Genomic DNA, 24977 nt, shown 5'->3' with positions numbered 1-24977 from the left:
AATATATTTTAAAAACCTGTCCAACTGGGACTGGGGTTGTGGCTAAGTGGTAGAGTGCTTGCCTGGCACTTGTGAGGCATTGGGTTTGATCCTCAGCACCACATAAATGTAAAAATAAATAAAATAAAAGTATTGTGTCCACCTACAACTAAAAAATTTATTTAAAAAACTGTCAAACTAAACAAGATTAGTCATTTTTAAGTTTATATATTAATGTTTATTAATATTTGTTTGCTACTGGTTCATTTATTTTGTAATTTGAATCTGCTTTTTGGCACATGCTACATAGCAATATCAAAAGTTTGAGAAGGGTCTGAGTTAGTCCATTCAGGGAAAGTAAAGTCAAATGATTTTACTGGATTCATACGACTTTGTTATAATAAGTGTAGCCCTCCTTGTTCTTGAACTTGCTTTTCTGGCTAAAGTGTCCTGGGGGGAAGAAAATTCAGCATTTCATGAAATAGAATTTGCTAAGGCTTCTATGAAGGGAGAGTATTGTTAAGTGACTGTTTATGAAAATTAGCATTCTGTACTTGGAAGCACAATAGTTAAACATTAGACTCCATTCTGGAAAAGTTTTATCTTATAAGTGTCTTTTGCTGGGAAGAAGTAAAGCCATTCATATTGGCCATGAACTCAGAATAATTTTTCTACAACAGTTATTTGCCTTGCCAGTAAAATAATTTTATGTTGTTTAAATTCATTGAGATTGTAGTCTCCTCTGATTTGATTTGGTGTACCTTGGTCCCATTTTTCTGTCTTTCTTTTCTGCCATCACTACTTCAGCCTCAGACACCTGCTTTGGGCACTTCTTGCTTGCAAACAACATTTAGACACACTTGTTTCACAAGCCTCACCGTGCTCTTATGGTAAAGACATGATAGCTCTTCTTATTCTCTCTTTCTCCAAAACTATCTGCAGTCTTGGGTAAAAGGGCTCCCAACACAAGCTCACTGCACAAGACCATGTCATCTAGTTTGGTTCTCTTACTTTTCATCCCTGCTGTAGGGATGAAAAGAATTCCTTCTCTGCTTATCATAAAAGTTTATGGTTAACACAAAACAGGTTAGCAAGAGAAAATATATCACATTTATTTGAACATAGTTTAACATCACACAACAGCCTTCTGATTAAAGAGTCAAAGACCCAGAGTGAGCTACCTGTTTTCATGCTTAAGTTCAGTGTACCATGTACAGATGTACAGAAATATGATTAAATAATAACAAAAAAAAGTATGATTGTGCAGTAATATGCTAAGGGGTTGGGGGAAACCCAGCAAGGCCTGTCTGTTTAAATTAGTTTGGGGGCCTGTCTGCTGTATGCCTTCTTTCCAAATATGGGGTAGAGGGCTATCTGGAATGGGGGGGGGTTTTATGACCTATAAAGTTGATCAGAGAATTTCCTTATTGCCAACTCTTCACAGAAAGACAGGGGAAAGTTAGAGTAATATTTGTGATTTCTTTTTCTCTAATTTGGGGGAAAAGTGGTTCTGGTTTTTGTGGTCCACATCAGGGAAGAGGAATTCTACTTATCAAGGCCTATCTTGGAGAAAATGAGGAACAAAAGGCAAAAGGACAAGAAAAGCAAAAAAAAAAAAATTTGCTTCTGAACTTGGCTGCTTCTGAGACCCTCCCTTTGGGTTTCATCTTCTGAGCCCCAGCACTACTAAAGGAGGGGACTTTACTAATCTGATTATATCAATTCTCTGCTCATTTAACATAGTTCTCTTGTCTCATTTAAACTTGTTTTCTTGTGTGCACCTTCCTGCATTAATATCCAAAACTTTTTTTTTAGAAAATATAAAAAACTGGAAGAAAATTTATTCTTTCCTATATATGCATTTAAAATGGGCATGTTAAATATTCACTATTTAATGAATTTCATTTAAAATAAATATAGTAAGGTTACATATAGACTGAATTCAGAGTATAGTCAATGGGAAAGGCAGAATTATGCTTGGAAATACCTGAGGAACTTGTCACTGGGAGACCAGAGTGCCACAATCATTTGGTCAGTCCATCAAAGCACTGTAACATGTTGCCGATTCTTTGGTTGAGCCTTAAATGAAGTTGTTGGCTTATGTTTCATTCTGTTAAAAAGCAAATGCCTTAAACATGAAACCTACTGTTGGTATGGAAAGATGCTTAAACAGTGAGAGGCTTACGGGAACTGGGACCAGCTGAGAGAATAGCAGTCACAAATCTGGTGTCATGTGTCACCTCACTCAGCCCAAGCTTATTGAGAGCACTGACAGCAGAATTCTCTACCTTACTTAACTTGCTAGTTTTTAACTTTTTTAAATTTATTTTTCAAAGTTGAATTTCAATGAGTAAAATGTTTATATAATGTGAATAACTCTCCAGTAAAGGAATCTTTTTGCTTAATTTACCCCCCAAAAAATGCACATGCAAATATAAGTTTAATGTAAGTGTAATTAGAAGTTATGTATGGTTTTGTGTCTCTGTGTTTACAGAAATTTAAGGCAGAGGCTGATATTGTGGTCATTAATTGTGGCTCCCTGATATAATCAATGTATTCAGAAAGAGACTGAATTCATTCAAAATTAGAAATTGAGCCCAGAATTATTTAAGAGGATAAGGAAATTATATAGCTATTAGTTTCTAGTAACTTCAAATATTCTGATTACTTTCTCTCTTAGTAAATTTAATTATATATAACAAGAATAGCCCCACCTATATTCACAGCATAACTCCTTCAATGTATAGTATACATGGACTATAATTGAGAAACTTGTATAAACATTTATCATATTATACTCTAATTATGGGAAATTCAATGAATGTTCTTTCTACCTATAAAAAATTTTCTACCCATTCCAAATAATGCATAACCTTGGGATGCCTTAAAGTAAAGAAGATCTCTAAGAATTTGGTAGAGTGTTCATATATTCATGCAGTCAACGAATATCTGTTGTGTCTGATATATTCCAGGGTGAGTTTTATGGAGTGGAAGTACACAGTAAAAAATGTGAGTTAGTTGCCATTTCTTCTAAAGCTAATATTCTAATGAACAGGAAGAGAAAATAAATAAATTAATAAATATGATGATTTCTGTTAGTGAACAATCATGTAAAAAGTAAAGGAAACTGGATAGAAATTGAATACAAATTAGGGGAGGGTTGTTCTGCTTCAGATGGTGTGTCAAAGAGGCTTTTTCTTGGTTAAACAGGTTAAGATGTGAATTACAGAAGTAATACCACAAGTCTTGAGGTTTTTAGAGTAAATTGCCCCAAAAATAGTCAGGAAGGGGAAGCACAGAGAAGCAATGGTGAATCTGGCAAAGTGGTAGAATAGAAAAATGGGCACAGTGGCTATTGCATGATGGAGGAATCACAGAAGGTGACCCTGGAGAAGAAATGGAGGCCAAGGCTTGTAGAATGATGTAGGCCTTGGTAAGAATTTTGGAGTTCATTCTAAGCCCACATCATTAGGATGGCTGGAGAACTGAGACCATCATTGACAGCTTAGAATGGTACTGCATTATATGCACTTAATTCTTCTTGATATGTTACCCATACTTATTGTTAATGGGCTTGGTCACTTGGTATACTTACTGGCTAGGAGAGCAGTCTATGAAATACAGCAGACAAGAGTTTGAATCTTGGCTTATTTCCTCACTAGGAAATTATTTAATGATTTAATCTTTCTAAGCCTCAGTTTCCTTTCTAAAAAAGATGTTAATAATAGTACCTGCCTCGTAAGTTTGGTTTTGAATTTTGAATGAGATAATTATATGAACCGGGAACATTATTCGTGTCGTGATAAATAGTAAATATTAATAAATATTAATGATTGCAATATCCTATACAAAATAGGGGAAAGGGAGCAATTCCAATATAGCTCCAAAATGTGCAGTATCCATGCTATTTAGAGCATTTGTTTAATTGACTTGGGTTACAGTTGTCTCTTTGGTCTTTTAATTTCCATAATTTGTTGAACTACATGGGTTTGTAATGCCTAGTATGGATGCAGAATCAGTTATAAGGCAAATTCTCTTACATACAAAAGGATATAAGTACTTGAATTTTGCATATTTTAAAAGAGCATAAGTGAGGAAATCTATCCTGTAAAGTTGTGGATTCAGATTAAAGATGTTATCACAGAAAAAATCTCTTTTTACTCATTAAATATGTATTCATGCACACTTTATGGTAGACTTTCTTTACATTTCTCCAGTTAACCAGAATAATATTACAGAAGCAATTTTTTTTCAGAGAAAATGACCCAAAGAACAAGACTCTGTGAAATAGAGGACTTTTCAATGCAGAATTTCTCTCTTGGTTAGGGTGATAGAATGTGAAAAACTCATTTGCCTTTACTTCCTCTCTCTGCTATGCTGATGCTTTTAGGATATAATCATAATCAGAGTCAAACCTTAAAAATTCACCATGACTTTTAATTGAACCAATTATTTACATTTATATCTATCTATCTATGTATATATATCATGTGTATATATTTAAAATAACTTTCAAAAATTTAGAAAAAAATAATGGACCAAATGGGAGTATTTTGAAGTTATAATGGTGGGGTAAAGCAAGAAAAAAAATACAAATATTATTTTTCAGTGTCAGTCTTTCATATTATTCCAAAACATGATTAAAACACTAGATAAATATTCTGGATAATTTCATTTATAATTCTAGCAAAAATATGTAAAAATATTTTCATTTTTTACTATCCCTCCCCTTTATTACCCATTTCCCTGCCATTGCCTAGTTGCAGGACCTAGATCCAAATTGTTTGGTTTAGAAAACATTTTAAACCCACATATAACTCTTCAAATCACTGGTTCTAGTGACTTGAGTCACAGAGTTGCTCTGCTTACAATTAGAGCCACAGGAAGAGGCAGCGTGGAGGTGCTGATGCAGGGGAAGGTGGTCAGAGCCACTGTTCTCTAGGAAGCACTCACTATGTCAGGCACATTTTATTCTTTGGTTGTTCCTGTCTGGATTTCTCTTTCTCTTTTTCTCTTTATTTTTGTAAGGTAACCATACTTCATAATCTTTCTTTTTTAAATGAACAAATGGATATCCTCATTGAATACCTTACCTTAGTTCCCTTGTTAATAAAGAAGAGCACTATGACTCAAGTGGTTCTGACCAACTCTGACATCTTTCTCCCCCAGGGCTATGCTACCTCTGATAAAGTCATGAACCTGATTCAGTCAGCCACCTGCGAATGTCATCCTTATTGCAATCTATTAATATTTTGTTGCTTCACCTTGCATTTTTGGTTTAATATTGGCTTTTATGATTGGCATCTTTCTATCTCTAAAACCTCTCAGTGTATGAAAACTCATATTTCCTTCTTTTTTAAATATCAGCAACAATTTCTATGTAAATGTCCTAGTAGCAATGAGAGGACTATACATAGTCGTTTTATTTACAACTTGTAAGTCTTTTCTTCAGAATGGACTTCATTTTGCTCTTCATACCACCTTTTGATTTGGTAATCAAATTATGCCTAGTGACAGATGAAGATCAAGAAATTAGAAGTGCTTATTTTTTTAGGTATAACATAATGTTTTAGTCAGCTTTTTCTCTGCTGTGACTAAAAGATCTGACCAGAACTATTGCAAGGGACAAAAAGCTTATTTAGGGGCTCATGGTTTCAGAGGTCTCAATCCATAGTACAGACTCATTCCTCAGGGCTCAAGATGAGGCTGTACATCATGGAGGAAGAGTATGACAGAGGGAAGCAGCTCACATAATGATCAGAGAGCAGAGAAAGAGATCTCCACTTCCCAGATACAAATGTATACCCCAAAGCCATTCCCCAATGCCCCACCTCCTCCAGCCTCACCCAACCTAACTTCAGTTCCCACCCAGTTAATCCCATCAGGTGAGTGATTCACTGATTGGGTTAAGGTTCTCATGACCCAATCATTTCTTCTGTAAACCTTCTTGCATTGTCTGTCATGTGAGATTTCGGGGACACCTTACATCCAAACCATAACACATAACAAAACTAGACTTCAAACTTCTAGCTAGAATTCATGATGACATAAAGGAAGACCATGGTAGAATTCAGAATTTTAGGTATTTATATCAAACGTATGAGCTTCACAGAAAATATTAGACCCATTTATTAGAATAGTGTACTGCTATTTTGGCATTGTAAATAGCTAAGCATAGTGTATGCTCAATAAATAAAAGCCTAAATTATTAGTAGTAATTCTATGCAAACATGTAAAATTTTTGCTGATATTGATTTTCTTGAAAAATCAGGCATTTACTATTATTTCTACCACTATCTGAGCTTCTTGAGACTTGACTATTTAGCCATAAAGTACTTTCTTTAAAAGAATTATTAATGCATGTCAATTGTTCATATTAATAGGGTTTAATGTGGTTTTTCCATATCTACATATAGCTTGAATGGATCAAATGTAGCCTCTCTTTTTCCAGCCCCACTCCTGCCCACCCTTCCCAATCTCTAATAGTTGCTATACTACTTTCTAATTGACATATTTTAGTTTTGACATATACTTGTTTTTTTCTTTCTGTGTGTGGCTTATTTCATTTTACATAATTTCCTCCGGGTCCTTCCATGTTTAGCAAATGGCAGGATTCCTCTGTTTCAAAGGTTCACTGTGTGTGTGTGTGTGTGTGTGTGTGTGTGTGTGTGTCTGTGTGCATACACATATGCATGTAATCTTTTCTTTAACCGTTAATATACTGGTGGACAAATACGATGTCCAATATCTTCACTATTGTGAATAATGTTGCAAAGATTATGGGAGTGCAGATATCTTTATGAGATGGTAAGTTCATTTCCTTTGGGTATGTAAAAGAGATTGCTGGGTCATGTGATAGTTAAATTTTTAATTTCTTCAGTAACCTCCATATTATTTTCTCTAATGGCTGCACCAGTCTGTATTTCCAGCAACGATGTACAAGGGATCTTTTTCTCCACACCCTTTACAACACTTTTTATCTCTAAAAAGAATGGCTAGGTATCTCATAGTGGTTTTATTTTGTATCTCCCTGGTGATAAGTTATATTGAGCACTTTTTCGTGTACCTGCTGGTCATTTTTATCTCATCTTTGGAAAAATGTTGAATCAAGTTCTTTGCCCATTTCTTAATATGTTTTTATATGTTTTCTTGCTATTGAGTTGGATGAGTTCTTTATAAATCTTGGAAGTTCTTTTTAAATCTTATCTGATATATGGCTTGCAAATATGTTTCCCATTCTGCAGGTTTCCAGTTCATTTTTTCAACTGTTTCCCTTCCTTTTTTATTTATTTTTTTGTTTAAATTTTTTTTAGTTGTAGATGGATACAATACCTTTATTTACTTATTTATTTTTGTGGTGCTGAGGATTGAACCCAGTGCCTCACATGTGCTAAGCAAGCACTCTACCACTGAACTGCAACCACAGCCTCCTAAAGTGCTTCTCCTTTTCAAAAAATAAAGTAAAATTTTTTTTAGTTGTAGATGGACAAATAATTTTATTTTATTCATTTATTTTTATGTTCTGATGAGGACCAAACCCAGTGCCTCACATACAGCTCTCTACCACTGAGCCCCCCAACTGCTTCCCTTTCTATGCAAAAAAAAAAAAAAAAAAAAAAACCTTCATTTTGACGTAGTTCCATTTATTTATTGTTCTTTTGTAGTCTGAGATTTCAATGTGATATCTAAAATATATTAACTTTTGCTGTTTTCTTTGAATAGTTTTCTGGTTTTAGGTCTTTTATTCATTTTGAGTTGATATTTGTGTTTCAGAGAAGAGTTTAATGTCATTCTTTTGCTCATGGCAATACAGTTTCTGCAGCATGATTATTGAGGATAATGTTGCATATTTTCCATGCAGTATTGCATTGATTGTCAAATATTAGTTTGAATTTATTTTGAGTTTTTTATTTAGTTATATTAGTCTATGAATCTATTTTTATTTCAATACCATATCATTTTGGTTACTGCAGTTTTGTAATATAACCTTAAACTGGGAAGTTTGATGCCTCCCACTTTTTTTTTTCAGGATTGCTTTGGCCATTTGGTGTTTTGGGGGGGAGGGGAGGGATGTGTTTTTTTGGTGTATGGGTGTGGTTCCATCAAATTTTTTAAAGTTTTTTTTTTTACTATTTCTATAAAGACTATCAGGAGGGTTTGATAGAGATTGTTATGAATCTCTATATTACCTTAGGTGGTGTGAACATTTTAACAATATTATTTTTTCCCATTCATGAGCATGAAATACATTTTCACTCATTTGTGTCCTCTTGAATTTCTTTCATCAACATCTTCTGTTTTTTAGTGTCCAGGTCAGAAATCTCTATTATTGATTGTTAAGATAAATATCCCTGGTGGAGAAGATAAAATGATGTGTAAAACACATGTTAACACCAGGCATGGAATGAAAACGAAGGGCCAAAGATCAAGATATCAAAAACTGCCAACTCCTTCACAGCTACTTGATATTTCTACCATTTCCCTTCCTTTGTTTATTGAGTTGGAAGGTACTCATTCAAGAACTTCAGTTTTGTGGATATTTAGGAAAAGTACTTGAAATTCCATTTCTATTTCTTTTTATTTTTCCATCCTATCTACTTTGTATAAAAGTAGGCATGCAAATATGCTGGGAGATTGTAGGTCCTCTTGAGCTTTGAGAGAGAGATTCATTTTGGCAGACAGAAAGGCACAGGTTTGGATGGATTTATACCAGCTCCTCAAATTTGGGTGCTACTATGAACTGCCAAACTTCAGAATTTTCACATTTTTTTTATATACCAAGGTAGGTTTATACAGCCTATTAGTATAAGGAGTATTTTGGAAAACAGTTGACATTTGGCTACTGTTCTTTCATGTGCTGTTTTGTAGTCTTGACAGAAACTTGGTTTAACTTGCAGAAAGAAAGTGAAAGACAGAGAAAGGTATCTATACGAAATGCCCTGGGGAAAAGCAGTGCCCCTGTAAGGCAACATTTAGGCATTGAGTGTGACACTGCATTAACCTTTTTAATGGATGTATGTAATAAAGTGACATGTAAATGGAGCACAAGGGGAGATATGACACTTTATCTGGAAAAGGATGAAACAGTTGGTTGAATACTGGGCTATTATAGCAGTTTGCAAACCTTGGATAAACTCAGTCAGCGGTTGTATAATTGGTTATTCAATCCCGACCCTTGTTCACAGCTCAAAGCCAGGAACACTGAGACCTGTTGCCAATTTGAGTGAATATAGTGACTGTACTCGGCCGGGGCCTAACATTGGAGCCAGGCCTTTTCCTGTGGGCTGGTTTCCACCATGTCTGGGACTGGCTCGGTGACAGTGGGCCTTTTGTTGTGAAAGGCTGGCTGGTACTCCCCTCCTTTGCAAAATGTGTAACAGCTACACAAATATAAGAAAATAGGAAAAGGGACTTACTGTAGCCTTTCTCTTAGTAAGTTAATGTGGAGTTATTAGTTTTCCTTTCTAACCGCCCTCCCTTTTGGAGGGGAAAGTCTGAGTTAAGTAAACTTAAAGAATGATATAAAAGCTGCTTCTAGATAAGAATTGAACCTTGGTATTCCCTGATTAGAATATGATAACGTTTGGAGAAATTTATAGTAATTTGATTCACAAAAATGGATTTCCAAGTGAGGTAGTTTTACTTTTTTCTTTTTCTCCTGTGAAAGTTCACGTACTGGGAAGACTGTTTTTACAGAATATCTTCATGAAGACTGAAAGTCATAGCATGTTTATAAACCTGTTATGTATTTAACTTTATGAAACAAAAGCACCCCACCTTCTCTGCCTAAATACATTGGATAGAGGCCAATAGACTAACCACTTACTGTTTCTAGTCTAGTAAAATTGGAGAAATAAATCAGTGAAGATTTTGATTTGAATTTGTGGGATAAAAAAAAAATGCCCAGTTCCCTTACAGTGCCCAATTCATAAAGGAATCTTGAACAAGCTTGTAGTATTTGCCGGGTAGGTGCTGCTTACTGATAGGATGACAGTTCCCAGCTGCAGTCAATTATGCTTCCATTATTTCTGTTGTTTAAACATGCCTAAGAATACCGGTTCAGAGAATTTCACAAAACATCTAAGTTTCAAAACAAAGTAAAGAGCACGTTAATAACGAAAAAAAAATGCATTCTGAAATGAGAATTATTTCTGAGGTTTTTAATAATCTCTTTGCCACCCCCATCCCCTCCCTGATTCTACCTTACACACCCAGCATTTATAAAGTCTCTCACACACACAGCACACAGTGTTTGATTTAATGCAAGGGTTGCAATTCAATCACAGGCTGCTGAGGTCATATAATATAAGTGGCTACAGTACTTTTTGGCACACTTATAGCCTTGATAATTCAGGGGTTTATTTTTGTTAATTGAGTAGTCTCCTGCTGTGGTTGGGGGGAAGCTACTGTGTCAGTAAAAATAATTTGGGGGCTGGAAGGTGGTGGTCTGTGGGGAGAGGAGGAGACTTTCTGCAGTGGGCAAGGAAAAGGCAAGAGGTATTTCTGAAATCATGAGAGCACAAAGGAAGAAGCAGCAAATTGATTTTGAATAGAAAATTAATCATTGAAAAAGGACTAGCTATTGTGTGGCAAACATAAAAATAGAGGGAGCATTTAACTTGAAATATATGAGAAAAAGTACTATAGGAACTCCAACAGAGGCCTTTAATGGAAAATACACCCAGCCATCTCATTACAAGTACATCCCTGGGAGCCAAGTGTTATGAGCATTAGTAAGAAGGTGGTATTATAAAAAATTGATTATAATCAAGCTTAATGTATTTAGGCTTAATAAATGTATTGTATGGCAGTGGTGAGTACCATGGCATCACAGAGACCTCTTAGCTGTGGCTTGTTCATCAGGATTGTATTTCGTCATGTTGATCTTCAGAGGCCTTTCCTTCCTGGTGGGAAAATAGGAATTTATATCTGCAATGAGAAGATCACAGAGTTGTCCAGCGGCCCCTATTAACCCCAGAAAATACAATACAGCAGATACCTTATCATCTTAATCTCCCAAATATTTTTTCTGGTTTATTTTATAATGCAATATTGTATATAACAAACAGATGTCTCCCCTAGGTCACTGTTTGTAATTTAGTAAATTGTAGGTGTCCAACTGGAGAGCCTTGAGCTGCTGGTGAAAGAATGAACGCTTGAGATGCCTCATTAATTTAATGTAGGTAAGAGGCTGGTGGGCTTAAAGGATTTGGTAGTAGCCCCATAGAGAACTACCTACATGTAATTCACATAGTGTGGAATAAACTTTTTTCCCTTCTCATTTTTTCCCCTCCATGCTGTGAAATCTCACTGATCATTATTTTGTAGGCACTATTTGTGTCACAACACAACAGAAAGGCTGAAATATGTATGAAAATAAGAGTTTCAATTAAACTCCAATCAAATCTTTTTTTTTTTTTTTAAGGTGCTGGTTTTTAGTTTTTATACAGCTTTGTTTGGCATGGAACTCTTCACATTTTCAGAATTTGGCTTTGCTGCTTTATAATTTCAGCAAGTGCTGTGCTATAAGCCGAATGATTTGCTGAGAGAAAAAAAGAGAAATAAATAACTCAAGGTTTACATCTAGAATTATGGGATGAAATAATAAATTGACACCTACTGTAAAATGGGAAAACCTGCTAGATTATGTATGTATTTAATGTAATTTATATATCTTGAAAACACTCTTGTGAAGAATTTAATCCTGTCATTATATAAAGTAATTTCTCTTTTGTTCTTTGGTAGCTACCATGGAACAATGATGTTTTTCTTTCTTTCTTTAGAAATGGAATACTTCCTTTATTTATTTTTAATCTCATAAGTGATATATTTTAAGTAGATACCACATTTTTCAGTGTCAACTCCTATCAAGTAAAAAGATTAATTTTGATGATTGCAAATGTATTGCAATGACTTGCAATTTTTAGTTTACCAAATCTTTTGCATTAAATTATTTATCTAGTCAGCTTGGGGATTTGTCTTAGTGGTAGAGCATTTGCCTGAAATGTGTGAGGTTCTGGGCTCAATCCCCAGCATCAAAGAAACAAAATAAAATAAAAATTAAGCTTTGTGCAATTTAGTTTATGAGCAGCTACTACACTTGGAATTATTTATTTGGGATGTTTGTAATTAACTGAAGAAATCAGGTCCTATTATTGGAATACTTTGTAAGAATGATTCAAAATATAGTTCCATAATTTATATTAATTATTAGCCATGTTTTATGTGACTCTTCCTCCTAGCATTATAAGAATTATTCCAATTTTATTAAGGACACTAAAGTCATTTGAAACCTTCATATTCATTCTGGTGTTCAGTTGGGGTGGGAGATCTAATGTCCTGTAACAGAGACCCTGTGGGAGAAAACACTTTGACTCTCTGTGAGAACTGTGATAGCAGGTTCATAAGGGTTTTCATAGCCCTCAGAGAAAACCCCCAGAGGTGTAAACACCTTTGAGTTTCTAACATGTGCAATGCAGACTTTCGGGGCTTTAAAATAGACCATTCCCAAGTTTGTAAAAGCTTGCTCTCTGACCCCCAGGTCAGAAAATTGGGTGGTCTTCATTTTTACTGGATTCTACCCATCCTTTTGAAATGAAATACTGATCTATACCTTAATTTTTAAACTGCTGATAATTCACTATATTTTACCAAAATCCCTGTATTGTTTTAAATGGGCTTTATTTTAATTTATTTTTTGTCGTTTGAACAATTTTGTTCTTTTAAAGCAGAGACTCATTAGGAAAGCAAAGAATATTAGTCAGAGTGTGCGAGCAAATTTTGAGTCCTTCCCACCACTACCTGTTTTTTTTTTTTTTCCTTAGATATCTTTCATGTGAGGAGTTGAGATCAAATTATATGGCTCATATAAATATTATATGTCAGTTATACTGAATTCGTGTTAATGTCAAAGAGATCTAGGCCACATCTACAGATCAGCATCTGTATCACTTTATTACATGCATGAGCATCAAGCTGTTCAAGGCTTACTCCTGGAAAGCAGAAACAGGAGCAAGAAGGAACATTCAGCAGTTCCCTTTGTCTTCCCTACACCTTCCTCCCCACTATGTGATTATTCTCAAACACTATGTGCCACGGTTTCCTCTCATTAGATCTGAGACATGAGTCTATGGAGGTTACCAACCAATTTTTTTAACAGTATATGAAGAATAAGCAGTAAAAATGTTGCTAACTATACAAATCCCCGTTTATTCTGTTCAAGGTAAAGACTGAGTATTTTATTTTCTACTATAACATACTTTCCAGTATAAATAATTTGTAGTCCTGCCATGCCCTTAAAGGCCTTGCACAGAAAATTCTCCAAATGAGAAGTCCTTTATCTCATCCATTCTTCTCTGATTCACCAGATTGCTTGTAACATTGTTCTACCATTCTCCTTCGGACTTGCCCCCAGTTCAGTTCTCATCTCAGAGATGACGCCCTTGTCAGTTGGTACACACCTCAGGAATTCCTCTTTTCTCTTTGTCATTTACATAGGCACATATATATCTCGTAAACGTATAATACATTATGTTGTAGAATATGTGTTGCCCAACACCATAGTAAAAAAGAATACATGTGTTTGTAATCTGTAAGCACATGATTCATTAGCCCTTATTTTAAAATCTTAAACAAAATTTTGATTACTGTATACCAGCAAATCAACATCTTCATTTTTTCTATGTAATAGCATTTATATATATTTAGACATAAATATATATATAGCATTTATATATATAAAATTCCATATTACTTTATGGAACTGCTACCCTAGTAGCATTTGTGGGGAAAAAAAATCTATCCACACATTCATTTACTATCCTTTCCTATATTAATTCAAGCAAGGCATTATCTCTAATTCTGATTCAATAAATGAGAGATGAAGAGAGCAACTCAGTGACACTGTGGCTATTTGAGTTGAAGGTTTTAGAGTCTGGACACAATCTAGACTCTTCCCACAAAATGATTGGTCTCTTGAGGAGTAAAGGCTCTCAGTCTCAGTGCCTATCCCAGCATTACAGAAAATGGTTAGGTCAATGAATGAATAAATGGAAAGGGTACAATACTTTCTGATTTTATGTGTGTATGCACATGTGCCTGTTGTATGTGAATTGTGCAAAATAAAGAAAATGGCAGTATCCATATGTGGTATATATTGCATCTATTTTTAGAGTACTTTGATAGCTTTCATAGTGCATTATGCCATTAAAGAAAATATAATAGTTTTGTACAATCATTCTATCGTACAAAATTATATAAATGGATCAATAAATTTTACATGTCTAATTTGACATTGGCTACCTATATATTTAAATTAAAAAACTTTGGTAACACACAAAAGGTAAAAAAAAAAAATTGGCTTTTACTATTTATCCATATTTTGATCTTTTAAAAATTTTGGGGTCTTTTTTATATTCTTTATCTTGTTCCTTCTTAAATGAAAATATCTTTAAAAAAAAAACCTTACAGGTTAGGTTTTCGTTATTCTGTGGTTCTGTACTCTTGGAAGACATAACATAACTAACTACAGGTTACATTGTGATTAGATTATGTATAAACTCGTGAATGTGAAATGCCATTTTAGAAATAAAACTATTGTATTTTCTCATCTAAAATTACTCTACAAATGACACAATCCAAAATTCATGAAAAGGTTATGAGAGACCAAATATAACAAGTTGTTAAGGCAGATGGACTACTGTGGTTGAGAAGGCTATGTGCAAATTTTGATATATGATTTCAAGCAAATCAGAGAATATTTTTCTCGGATTTTAAATCCGATTGTATTATTAGAACACAAAAAATATAATTTGAATTACAACTAGCTTTTCAGCTCAACAGTTCTATTACCTGCATATCACGAACTCTGATTTATCATATGAATCATGTCAGTTTTTATTGTTCCTATCTTTTCAGGCATCTGGCAGGCTGAGATTGCGATTTTTGTTCACATATGTTGTGATAGAGAAGATTCAGGATGTGTAGTGGTTTAGCATCAGGCTGTATGCGCTTTAATTCTCACTTCCAGTGGTAAAACATTCTGTCATATTTTTAAAGTATTGGACTTCTTATTCTAATGTATGTTAAGTGCTTTTCTATTTCTATGCTTTTTTTATGTCCTTTCTCTTTTCTACCATCCAATTTTACAATTTTGAACGAACAAAAAATTCTACTAGTATCTTTAATTTTCATTTTTAGCATCTTCTAGATATGTATTTAAATGATTATGTGTGTGTACTCTTTGTGGTAGGGTAGTTGTATCATTTATAACACAAAAACATTTCCATTAATTCTCATTTTAGATATGTCAATAGGGATGTGTAACTTATTTAGAACTATGTGTTGTCATCTTTTGATGTACAAATTGGCTACTAGGGATGCATTATCAACAACTTTCCTCCAAATTTTTTTTCTTTCAAGTTGCTTTTGCTTTTCTTTCCTATCCCTCTTTCCTTAGTAACACTCTTGCTTCCTCCTCTCCACTCTCACTCTTTCATTGTAACATGGCTAGAACTTGATTCACATCTCTCCACCCACACATTGCTGACATCATAAATTATTTGGATCCAAATGGACAATATTCATTAGCTGTGCACTTTACTGAAAGAGCCTTGCACAAGAGTGCTGCACTCTCCCATTTTTATTAAAAGTTAAAATGCTTTAGCTGTCAGGGGGGTTGGGGTGAGTTCGCCAAGAGAGAGCACATGGCTACACTGCTAATAAATAAAAATAATAACTATTACTATTGGTTCAGTGGCCCTGGGAAGAGAGCACTACAAAGCTATTTGTTGTTCCCTTTCACTTGTCAAATGCACTGGCTTTTTAAAAGCTTTAGGTATCATTGAAGACCTAATAGAACGTTTGGAAAGTTAGAAAGACAACTGATTAAAAAAAAAAAAAGCATAGATTAGTTTTTTGTTTGTTTTTGTGTGTGTTTGTATGTGTGCACCCATGAGCACACACTGTTCTGGGATATCCCATGCAGTAACCCACAAGAGGATACCTTCCCTGTAGGTCATATTACAGCATCCCTTCATTTGTCACATCAGGAAGAAAACTAATAGCAGGTAATTATCGTAAAAAATGGATACAGGTGGAGCTATTGCCCATCAAATAAACTTTCGATTTCTGGGTAGTTTTAAGGACAGGTGAAGTAAAACACATCTAGATATATTTTATTTGATTATTTTAAATAGCTCTCTGGAATTGTTGTGTACTAAGTAGGAGTTGTAATGTTGATTAACATTTTTAGATGTTTTGTATCCAGCATTGTTTTAAGTGCCTGCCATAAATAAATTCTCACAGCAAGCATGAAATAAAGGCAGTTACGATTCTTTTTTCTGGGGAGTAAATTGAACTATAGAGTTTAAATTACTTGTCAAAGATCACAAAACTACTAAGTGATGGAGTCAGGTTTTCTGACATTAAATTTTTTTTTAATATTTATTAGTAAAACATGAAGGAGATTTTGTATGTGAGGACTAACTCAGTGCAATTATTTGTTGAAATGGTATCTTCAAATGACTGGTGATACTTTTTCTGGGATCTAATATTTGAAACATAAACAAAATAATGAGTGTTAGTCTAGACAAGAAATATAGTTACTTTTTGAGTGATGGAGTAGGTGAAATGGTCATTTCTTCTATCAGTCACAAATTAAGTCTATCTTTTCATGGAGATTTTTGAGTAGAAAATATAGAGCTGTCTTGTCAGGTGTAACCCCAGGGTTATTGGTCGGTAGCCCATATGCCATAGTGATGATGATATATTTAATCATGTGACGAAAAAATAGTCTTCTAAAATGTGGTACAATTTTGGGGGATGACAGAACAGGTGTGTTCCTTGTATGAGCTGGTATGATAAGAAAGCTTAAGTAGTGACTAATGAATTAAGTATTGCATATCCCCCAAACTGATTGCACATTAAAGTTTTTATAACTTGAGTCAATCAAAGAATTTTTTTCCCCTGTTACAAGTTCTTATTAACTTTCAAGTGGAAACAAACAAGTATTTTGGCAACACTAAAAACTAAAGTATTTCCAGAGCTTAGTTCCCTTCAGGATAATTACATATAAAAGTAAGGCTTATTGAAATCCTAATGCTTTGGAATTTCAGATGTGTTTCTGTTGTGTGGTGTGGTGTGTATAATTTTTAAACATTTCCTGGAAGAACTTGACATTTCCAGTGGCTGACTAGCTACAGTGGTTGGTGAAGGAGACTCTTTTAGGGCCTTCTGGTCTACAGCGCACAAGTAACTTTCCAGAAATCTGAGTCTGTTACTTGTGCGCATTGTTTAATATTTGCCCCCAAACATTGTGTTGATGTTATTGTCAACATGAATTGAACGTTTACTGATATGTGATTTCCTGTTTACCCCAATTTTCCTCTCAAAAATAATCTTATGATCCTGAATTGAATAATTAAAAGAATAATACATTGAATTATAAATAGCTTTTTTGAAGAAAACCATTTGGCTAAATAAACTAGCTTGCATTTATTCTTCACTTTCATGGTATGATCAGATGAAAGCTTTCAGGAGTAGAAGACAGAGTTATCAGTTCCTAATTCCAGCAGAGATTACTGAGTTAATAGTACCTAATTATAACAGAATCACCTATCATATAATTACCAACTAAAACTAGAAGAGGTGAATAAAATGGAGCTAAATTTTCATTTTTCAGAGAGTTTGGTTCATTATTAAAGAAATTTGTGGTGGTCTGTGTGCTCAGCTCAGTGGTAGTGTGTGTACTTAACATGTGCATGGCCCTGGGTTTAATTCCCAGCATTGAAAAAAAAAAAAGAAAGAAAAATTTTAAAAAATCATTGTGGTACTGGATTGTGATACATTGAAGAGAACACTCACTGAATAGGGAATTATGCTTCAAGTCCTGCCTTTATCTTTAAATAGACTTGTGATTTTGAGCAAGTTATTTAAACTTTCTAATTCATCATTTTCCAGTCTGTAAAATGAAGAGTTTGGTCTAGACCAGCTATTGGGCAAAATAGTCATTTCCAATGCTAATTGCCTTGGTAAAATATTTAAAGAATACTGTATAATCCATAACTCACTTAAAGATTGGCAATCTGTTAGCACCTAAAAAGATCTAATTCTTGTAGAAAAGAAATTCAGATTTGTTTAGTGTAAATTAGATTTACATGGCAATGGAATGTTTATTTTGTTTTAGTTTTAGTTTTACATAGCCAAACCATTTATGTTCTATTTATGTCGATAAATGTTTTAGTAAATTAATTTTATGATTTCGCTTATCTAAATGATATCTAAAGATCTTCATAGTTCTAAAATTCTGATTCTATTGCATGAATAATATACATATGCTTTTACTTCTTGACTTCAAAAAAGGTATTGGTATATTTTGAAATTTAGCTATATTATTGTTCCTTCCAAATGACAACTCCCATTCCTAAATGCGCACACTATCGCGTGTCTAGAATAACACAGCTTAGCTTAAGCTACAAAATTAAAGTATAAACAGTGATACATTTGGTATGAACTAACTCCTGGCACTTTTTTGAAAAGTCAAATATCCTACATACATATTTTTTGCTTGTTCGATTTTTCAATGAGCTCTGCCACAGCAGCTCAAGGGAGATTAGGGGGAAAAAAAAAACCCTACATAAACACAAAGCAAAAACCTGAGCTTGTGTGTAAAGCTACTGCACTGGAGCGAATGTGGTTTAATTCTTGGCACTGGCAGCTTGTTGGAGAATTACAATATGTTGGCATGAGTCTCTAGGTCTCATTGTTCCAGATGAGGGAGTCAGTCTTAAGAGTGTTTGGCACTGAAGGGAAAACAGAGTGAGAGTTATAGGGAATGAACAGGCCCTAAAGAGGCAGGATGCTGTTGTAACAATGGCTGGCACAGTTGGGGGGCCAGTTCACTGGTGGGGATTGCCATAGGCATTGATGTGGAGAAGCATATGTGAGCAAAAGAATCAAGAGCAAGAAAGGAAAAGCAAGCAAATATATCAAAAGGGTCCTGGTGGCAGAAACAAAGTAATCTGATTTGACTCATCTTAATATTAATATGTTGGCTGATGAAGGATACCATTCATTTATCCTCAATTTAGACTATTTTTTAAAAACACATTTATTTTCTCCTTTTAAGTATACACATTTAACTTTTCCCTAAGACATCTTTGAATTAACAGGACCTGGTTGTGCATTCCATCTGTTCTACTTTCCAACTAGGTGATGTGGAGCAGAGCACATTTCCCAGGCTTAGTTTCCTCATCGACAAAATGGATATGACTAGACATGCTACTGACAAGGGTATTGTACTGGGCAGCACTCTGCAAACTGAACCCTATGCAAAAAGGCAGTGATAATTGACTCTTACACTTGTTTTAATATAGGGAGCCCTTGCTCCTATTTTGGAGATAATCATAATATTCCAATGTTTGGAATAATGAACTCTCAATAGAAAGGAATATTAGGAAAATTTTTAAAAGTTTAAAAACACTACACATTTTATTTGATATAAAAATAAAAGATCCATGGGGCTGGGACTCAGTGGTAGTGCACTTGCCTCACATGTGTGGGGCACAGGGTTCGATCCTCAGCACCACATAAAAATAAATTAATATTGTGTCCACCTACAAGTAAAAAAAAAAATAGAAGAAACAAAAAGATTCAGAGTTTGAACACTTGCAAATACCTGTTCTTGAGACTTATCAAATTCATAGTATAAAACACAATATCTCTTTTTTAAAACCTCATTTTAGAAAATTAAATATTAATTAATAGATGACTATTATCCCTTTTTACTCCATATATAATGAAGTGGCACTAGCACTTTACAAAATTGTGATAAATTTCACTTTATTTGATTCACACATTAACAAACAGGTGTATTGTAAATATTGGGATTTTGCCATTTGGTCTTTTACATTTCCAATTGTGAATTTCCTATGAGATATTTACTGTTTTTCCAGAAGTTCGGCCATTGCTACATAGCCATTCATTGTGCTCATTATTGTGAGATAAATTTATAGCATTTCTTTGGGAACCACCAATGGAAAAAAAACTGACACTGTAGCCTTGATAGGACACTGGATGTGGATTCGCTGAAGGTCTTTATTTTACAGAAATACAGACAGAAAGATAAAGTCATGTGTATAGAATCTCCCCACCCCCTAGGGCTAATTCCTCAGCTGGCCAGTGTCAAAGTCTTGGGGAGAGCCCAAGGTGTCTAACGTGGAGGCCGATATTCCTTCCACTATATAAAGAAAACTGCTATTTCATTGTATATCTCTGTTATATGGTCATAGGTTTTCATTAAGTTGTCGAGAATTCTAAAGTGCAAAGTCCTATAGTTGAACTATATTCTGAGGATAATGAAAGTGTGAAAATCCTTGCCTTTAACCATAGCTGTCATACTGTGTTTACTTCATCCATTCAGTAGAGTTAATAACAATAGTTTTTGCTACTATTCATATATATATATATATATATATATATATATAGTTTTTCNTTTTTTAATAGATGAAATGAGGGAATGTGCATGTGCAAAGATTTTGTGGTCCAGTCAGCTGAATTTAGCCTCTATATTGGGCAAGTCATCATATCTCCCTAAACTCTTGGTTTAAGAGGTGAAACAGAAGCATCAATATTTAATGCAGAGGATTATTGTGAGAAGTTTGAGATACCCTGTGTGAAGGATCTGGTGCACTGCTTAGCACTTAGTCTTGGAAATAGTAGGTTTCATTATCATTTCGTTGTGGATTCGAGATAGGAATTTGTAGGCTAGAATACTTAGTTCAGGACCTTAAATCTTCCCATACATTTTGTGAAAACTCAGACCAGTCATTTTTTTTTTCCTGTGCGTATCCTTTTTTTAACCTATAAAAAAGATATGACAACACACTCTTAAGTCTTCAGTTGGTTGCTGTGATTAAATGAGAGAAGGACAGGTCAAAATATCTAGCATAGTTCCTGGCAGACAAGCTGTTCAATAACTGTATTTGAACCTGAATTTAATCCAAATTGCAAGTATTAGTGTCTTTATTCATCCACAGACAAGAAAACCCTGAGTCAGATATGTTTCTCATTTTATATTTTACAAATAACTTGGTCCTAAAGAAGTTATTCATTTTTCTGTAGTGTGTACTAAAAGTCAGGTACTTGAAAAAAGTGGCTCTGTACAGGAATCTCATATCTTTATGCTCGTTAATAAAGAGGCCAGGAATGTTCTGTAGGTCTCAGAAATCTAGCTGCTGTTTCTTTAACTCTGCAACTTAGACAGAAGACTTCTGTTTCTTTATGAGCACACTACAGTGAATATTTTGTCTAGCTGCAGGGGAAAAGCTTTGTCATGGACTTTACAGACAATAGCCTTAAAAGTAAAATGGTCTGCTTTTGGTGCAGGGAGGTTCAGGGGCCTATTGTTAGTGCACAATGGATTTCTATTGCTGCATTCCTGCTTTGCAAAGGTTTGTTAGCTTTTAATGACTGACAGTACTCAATTGCAAATACCATATTGGCTGTGCCCTGTTTATATGCTACTCAAGAATTTTTGTAGAGTGCTGGAAAAAAGAAACAGTGGTGTTTGTTTGACCTGCTCTGATAAGGTTTAAGAAATGATTTTGCTTACAAAGTATATACTGGGAATGTAGAAAGGTTGAAAATCCTTGCAGAATTATTTCAAAGTTACTTCTAAAGCTTCGGTGAACAGAAATATTGATTACAGTACAATGATATTTACTTTGTTACTCAGAATTACCATTATTATTTTTGAGACAATATGATATACAAGTAGGGATATTTCAAGAAAATGTAAAAGTAAATTCCTCAGGACCTTTTTTTTTTTTACCTTAAACGTGAAAAATGGAAATTTTTGTTACAAAGGACAAAAAATACTTTTCTACATTCCATAGGTGAAGCTGCACATAGTATTGGTGGTATGTGTGTATATATTTGACCACATGTAAGAAGTATATAAAACAGTAATCAGAGCTTTTCATCATTTCAACTTCTACCAATTATGAAATCTGGGGAAGAAGTATTCCATATTCTTTGCTCTGTGCAAACTCCACTTAGGTTTGTGATTCTTGTAGCTGGTGGTTGGAAGACGGGACCCTGAACAAAGTAGTGGCACCAGCCAAAGATGATGATGAAGATTCCTTACAATGCCTTTTACTATGGGGAGAATTAACCAGTTTCTAATAATCTTACGGTCTCTAGGACAGAAGGTCCCTTTGATAAGTTAACATGTACTCCCTTTATGTTCCTCCTAGGGGGTAAACAAATGCCTGAGCAAACACAAATACACATAAACACCAATGTGGAGAATGGCAGTGCATGTCTTAGATCTAGATAATAAGTGTGGGTATTGTTATTTAGATGGAGCATACTGGGACACTTATCTTTTAGTACACTCCATTTTCTAACTGAAAGCAGTGCTAATGGTGGGATTGAAAGCCATTGTAATTGTGTACCCATCTAAATGCTGACAGGAATACACAATTACATTGTTTGGAACTGAGTTTAATGTCTGGGAGTTTTATCAGCATTTATATTTACTTATACATTAAAATCCAACACAAAAGGAGAGGTCAAAAACCATGTGATCTATAGAAACAAATGCCAGACTGAAGCTTAACCTTGCTTTCTAAAACGTGTGTCCTGTCCCAATATAGGGCATTTTAAAAGAGTGTGATACAAATCCGAAATACAAAAATAATAGGTTTCCATTATAGACATTGCTCACTTCTCTAAATTTTCCACTCTTTTTAAAGCTTCTTTTATATCAACTTTTTTTTTTTTTTTTAAATGTTCGTGGCACTGGCAAATCTTACCACAGTGTGCTTCCACCATGCGATGTTAAACACATATTATAAAGTGGATGTAATTGTAAACACACAGAGGGATATAATTACATGTAGCAGATTTAAGAGCTAATTCTTTGCCTTTTTTTTTTTTACTCTGCATTTTATCAACATAATTATTTTTTGACTGCAGACTAACACCCTGAAATTGACAAGCATCCATTATAGCAAGAATTTGTTCACCAAATTGAAAAACAATGAACTGCAGGTTTATATGTACCCATTGTCATCAAGAATTAGTATGGCTTTGTTCCGCAAGAGGAAAAAGCTAATGATTTTGAAACAGCAGGTGACAAAACACATCCCTTTTCTTCCTCCCCTGTTATCAGTTTGTTGATGAAGTCATTATGAGCTGGGGCCAAGATAGGGATGGCCTTATTTTTAGCAGATAGCTATTTAACTGAGCCCCATTGTAAAGACAGTTATGTTGATTTGCTTACATTTTTTTTCTTTATTTAGAAACCCCCAGTATTGAAAAGCTACTCTCAAAGGACTGGAAAGACAAGCTTCTTGCAATGGGATCAGGGAACTTTGGCGAAATAAAAGGTAATATGTGTATAATTATTTTGACCCAAACTGTACAGAAATGAAGCTGATATTAAGGAATATTAATAGTGATAAAGTATATCTTCCTCCACCCCCATCTTTGCCATGCATTTTCTGTGATAGATCTTTCTAGCTCAAAGGGGAATGTTATCAGTGTTCTTATTTCTCTTTGTTAGTGCCTTTAGTGGTAGGTTGTTTTTAATAGAATAACCCCATTATATATTTAACATGCTTAAGTTCTCCTTATTTTTTTTTAAACTTAAGTGATTTGTTTCATAAGCTGGACTATACCTACAGCAAGGTTAAAGGATATATCTTATAGCATGATTTTATACACTCTATATATTGAAACTATGCATGCACATGTTTTGCATTTGAAACCAGAAATGATGAATGGAATGGGGATGGCATAATACAAAGTTGTTTTGCATTACAAGGCCAATATTTTTGCTTTTGTTTTATTTGAAACAGCAATTATACACAAGGTAGAAAGATTCTTTATGGACTATGGGAGATACCAAATATCCATATTTTAATAAATTTCCACTAACACCAAGAGGAGAAGATTTAATTTCTTTATATAGAAATAGAAGGAAATGATCCTTTCAATGAATTTCAAAGCATATTTTCTCACAACCTGATAGACAAGCTATAGTTTCCTGCTCATTGCCAACAGGACACTTAACCAAATCTAATTTCTAAAGTAGGATTAATTTTGAGAAAGTCAAGATAGTTGATCATCTATATATATATTTGGTACTGGGGATTGAGCTCAGGGGCACCTGACCACTGAGCAACATCTCCAGCCCTATTTTGTATTTTATTTAGAGACAGGGTGTCACTGAGTTGCTTAGCGCCTCGCCATTGCTGAAGCTGGTGTTGAACTTGTGATCCTCCTGTTTCAGCCTCCCAAATTGCTGGGATTACAGCTGTGCACCACCGTGCCTGGATAATCATCAATATTAATATATTTAGTTACATATTGGTTTTTTTTGGTAGATGTTGAATATATACTTAGAAATTCACAAGATTTATGTTAACATGCATGACAAAATATGTGTGTAAATGACTTTTTTTGCATGTGTGCATCTGTGCGTGTATTCTCCAGTTGTCTCTTTAGTGCTCTACCACATTCAAGTGTCTTGGAGAAGGACAGCTCATGCCTTCTCAAGACATTGGCCTACAAGATGTTCATATCTGGATACTTGGAAACTTTCGGAAAATATTTGACTGAATTTCTCATTTGTTCCTGTTCATCATTTGGAATCACGTATATTCAGTCAATGATTAATTGTGACTGGATGGGGAGAGAATGAGTGACAGTCACCTAGTTCAACTAAGCAAAATCTATCCTGTAATAACATTTAAATGAATAATAAAAATAATAATTGATGTGCCTGAAAGAGCTTGCAGACAAAGTTGAAGGAGAACCGAGAAGTATGATTTTGAAAGGCAGCAGGTCCTTTATCTTATTTTGATGGATTTTAACCCATTTGCACGTGAGGCATAGGATGTATTCTCCCAGGTTCTTTATTCTCCACTGACCTAGGTAATAACTGAGCTGAGAGCAGAGAGGACCGCCTGTCCCAAGCCTTGTGATCTCATTCC

General features: G+C 34.5%; 1 protein-coding gene across 19 annotated transcripts in view; it reads left to right on the top strand.

Moving 5' to 3' along the window:
- Positions 1–24977, top strand: part of Sox5 (SRY-box transcription factor 5) — a 960532-nt gene that overhangs the window by 731503 nt on the left and 204052 nt on the right. For all 19 annotated transcript variants that reach the window (XM_048787312.1, XM_048787308.1, XM_048787306.1 and 16 more), the window contains one exon: positions 23283–23369. In XM_048787312.1, the coding sequence (XP_048643269.1) occupies positions 23283–23369 (87 nt within the window). The remainder of the gene's footprint in view (positions 1–23282; positions 23370–24977) is intronic.

Source organism: Marmota marmota, unplaced genomic scaffold (genome assembly GCF_001458135.2).
Source record: "Marmota marmota marmota unplaced genomic scaffold, marMar, whole genome shotgun sequence".
Lineage (NCBI taxonomy): Eukaryota > Metazoa > Chordata > Mammalia > Rodentia > Sciuridae > Marmota > Marmota marmota.
Note: the sequence above shows the minus strand (reverse complement) of the source record. Positions and strands in the feature narration are given on the sequence as shown.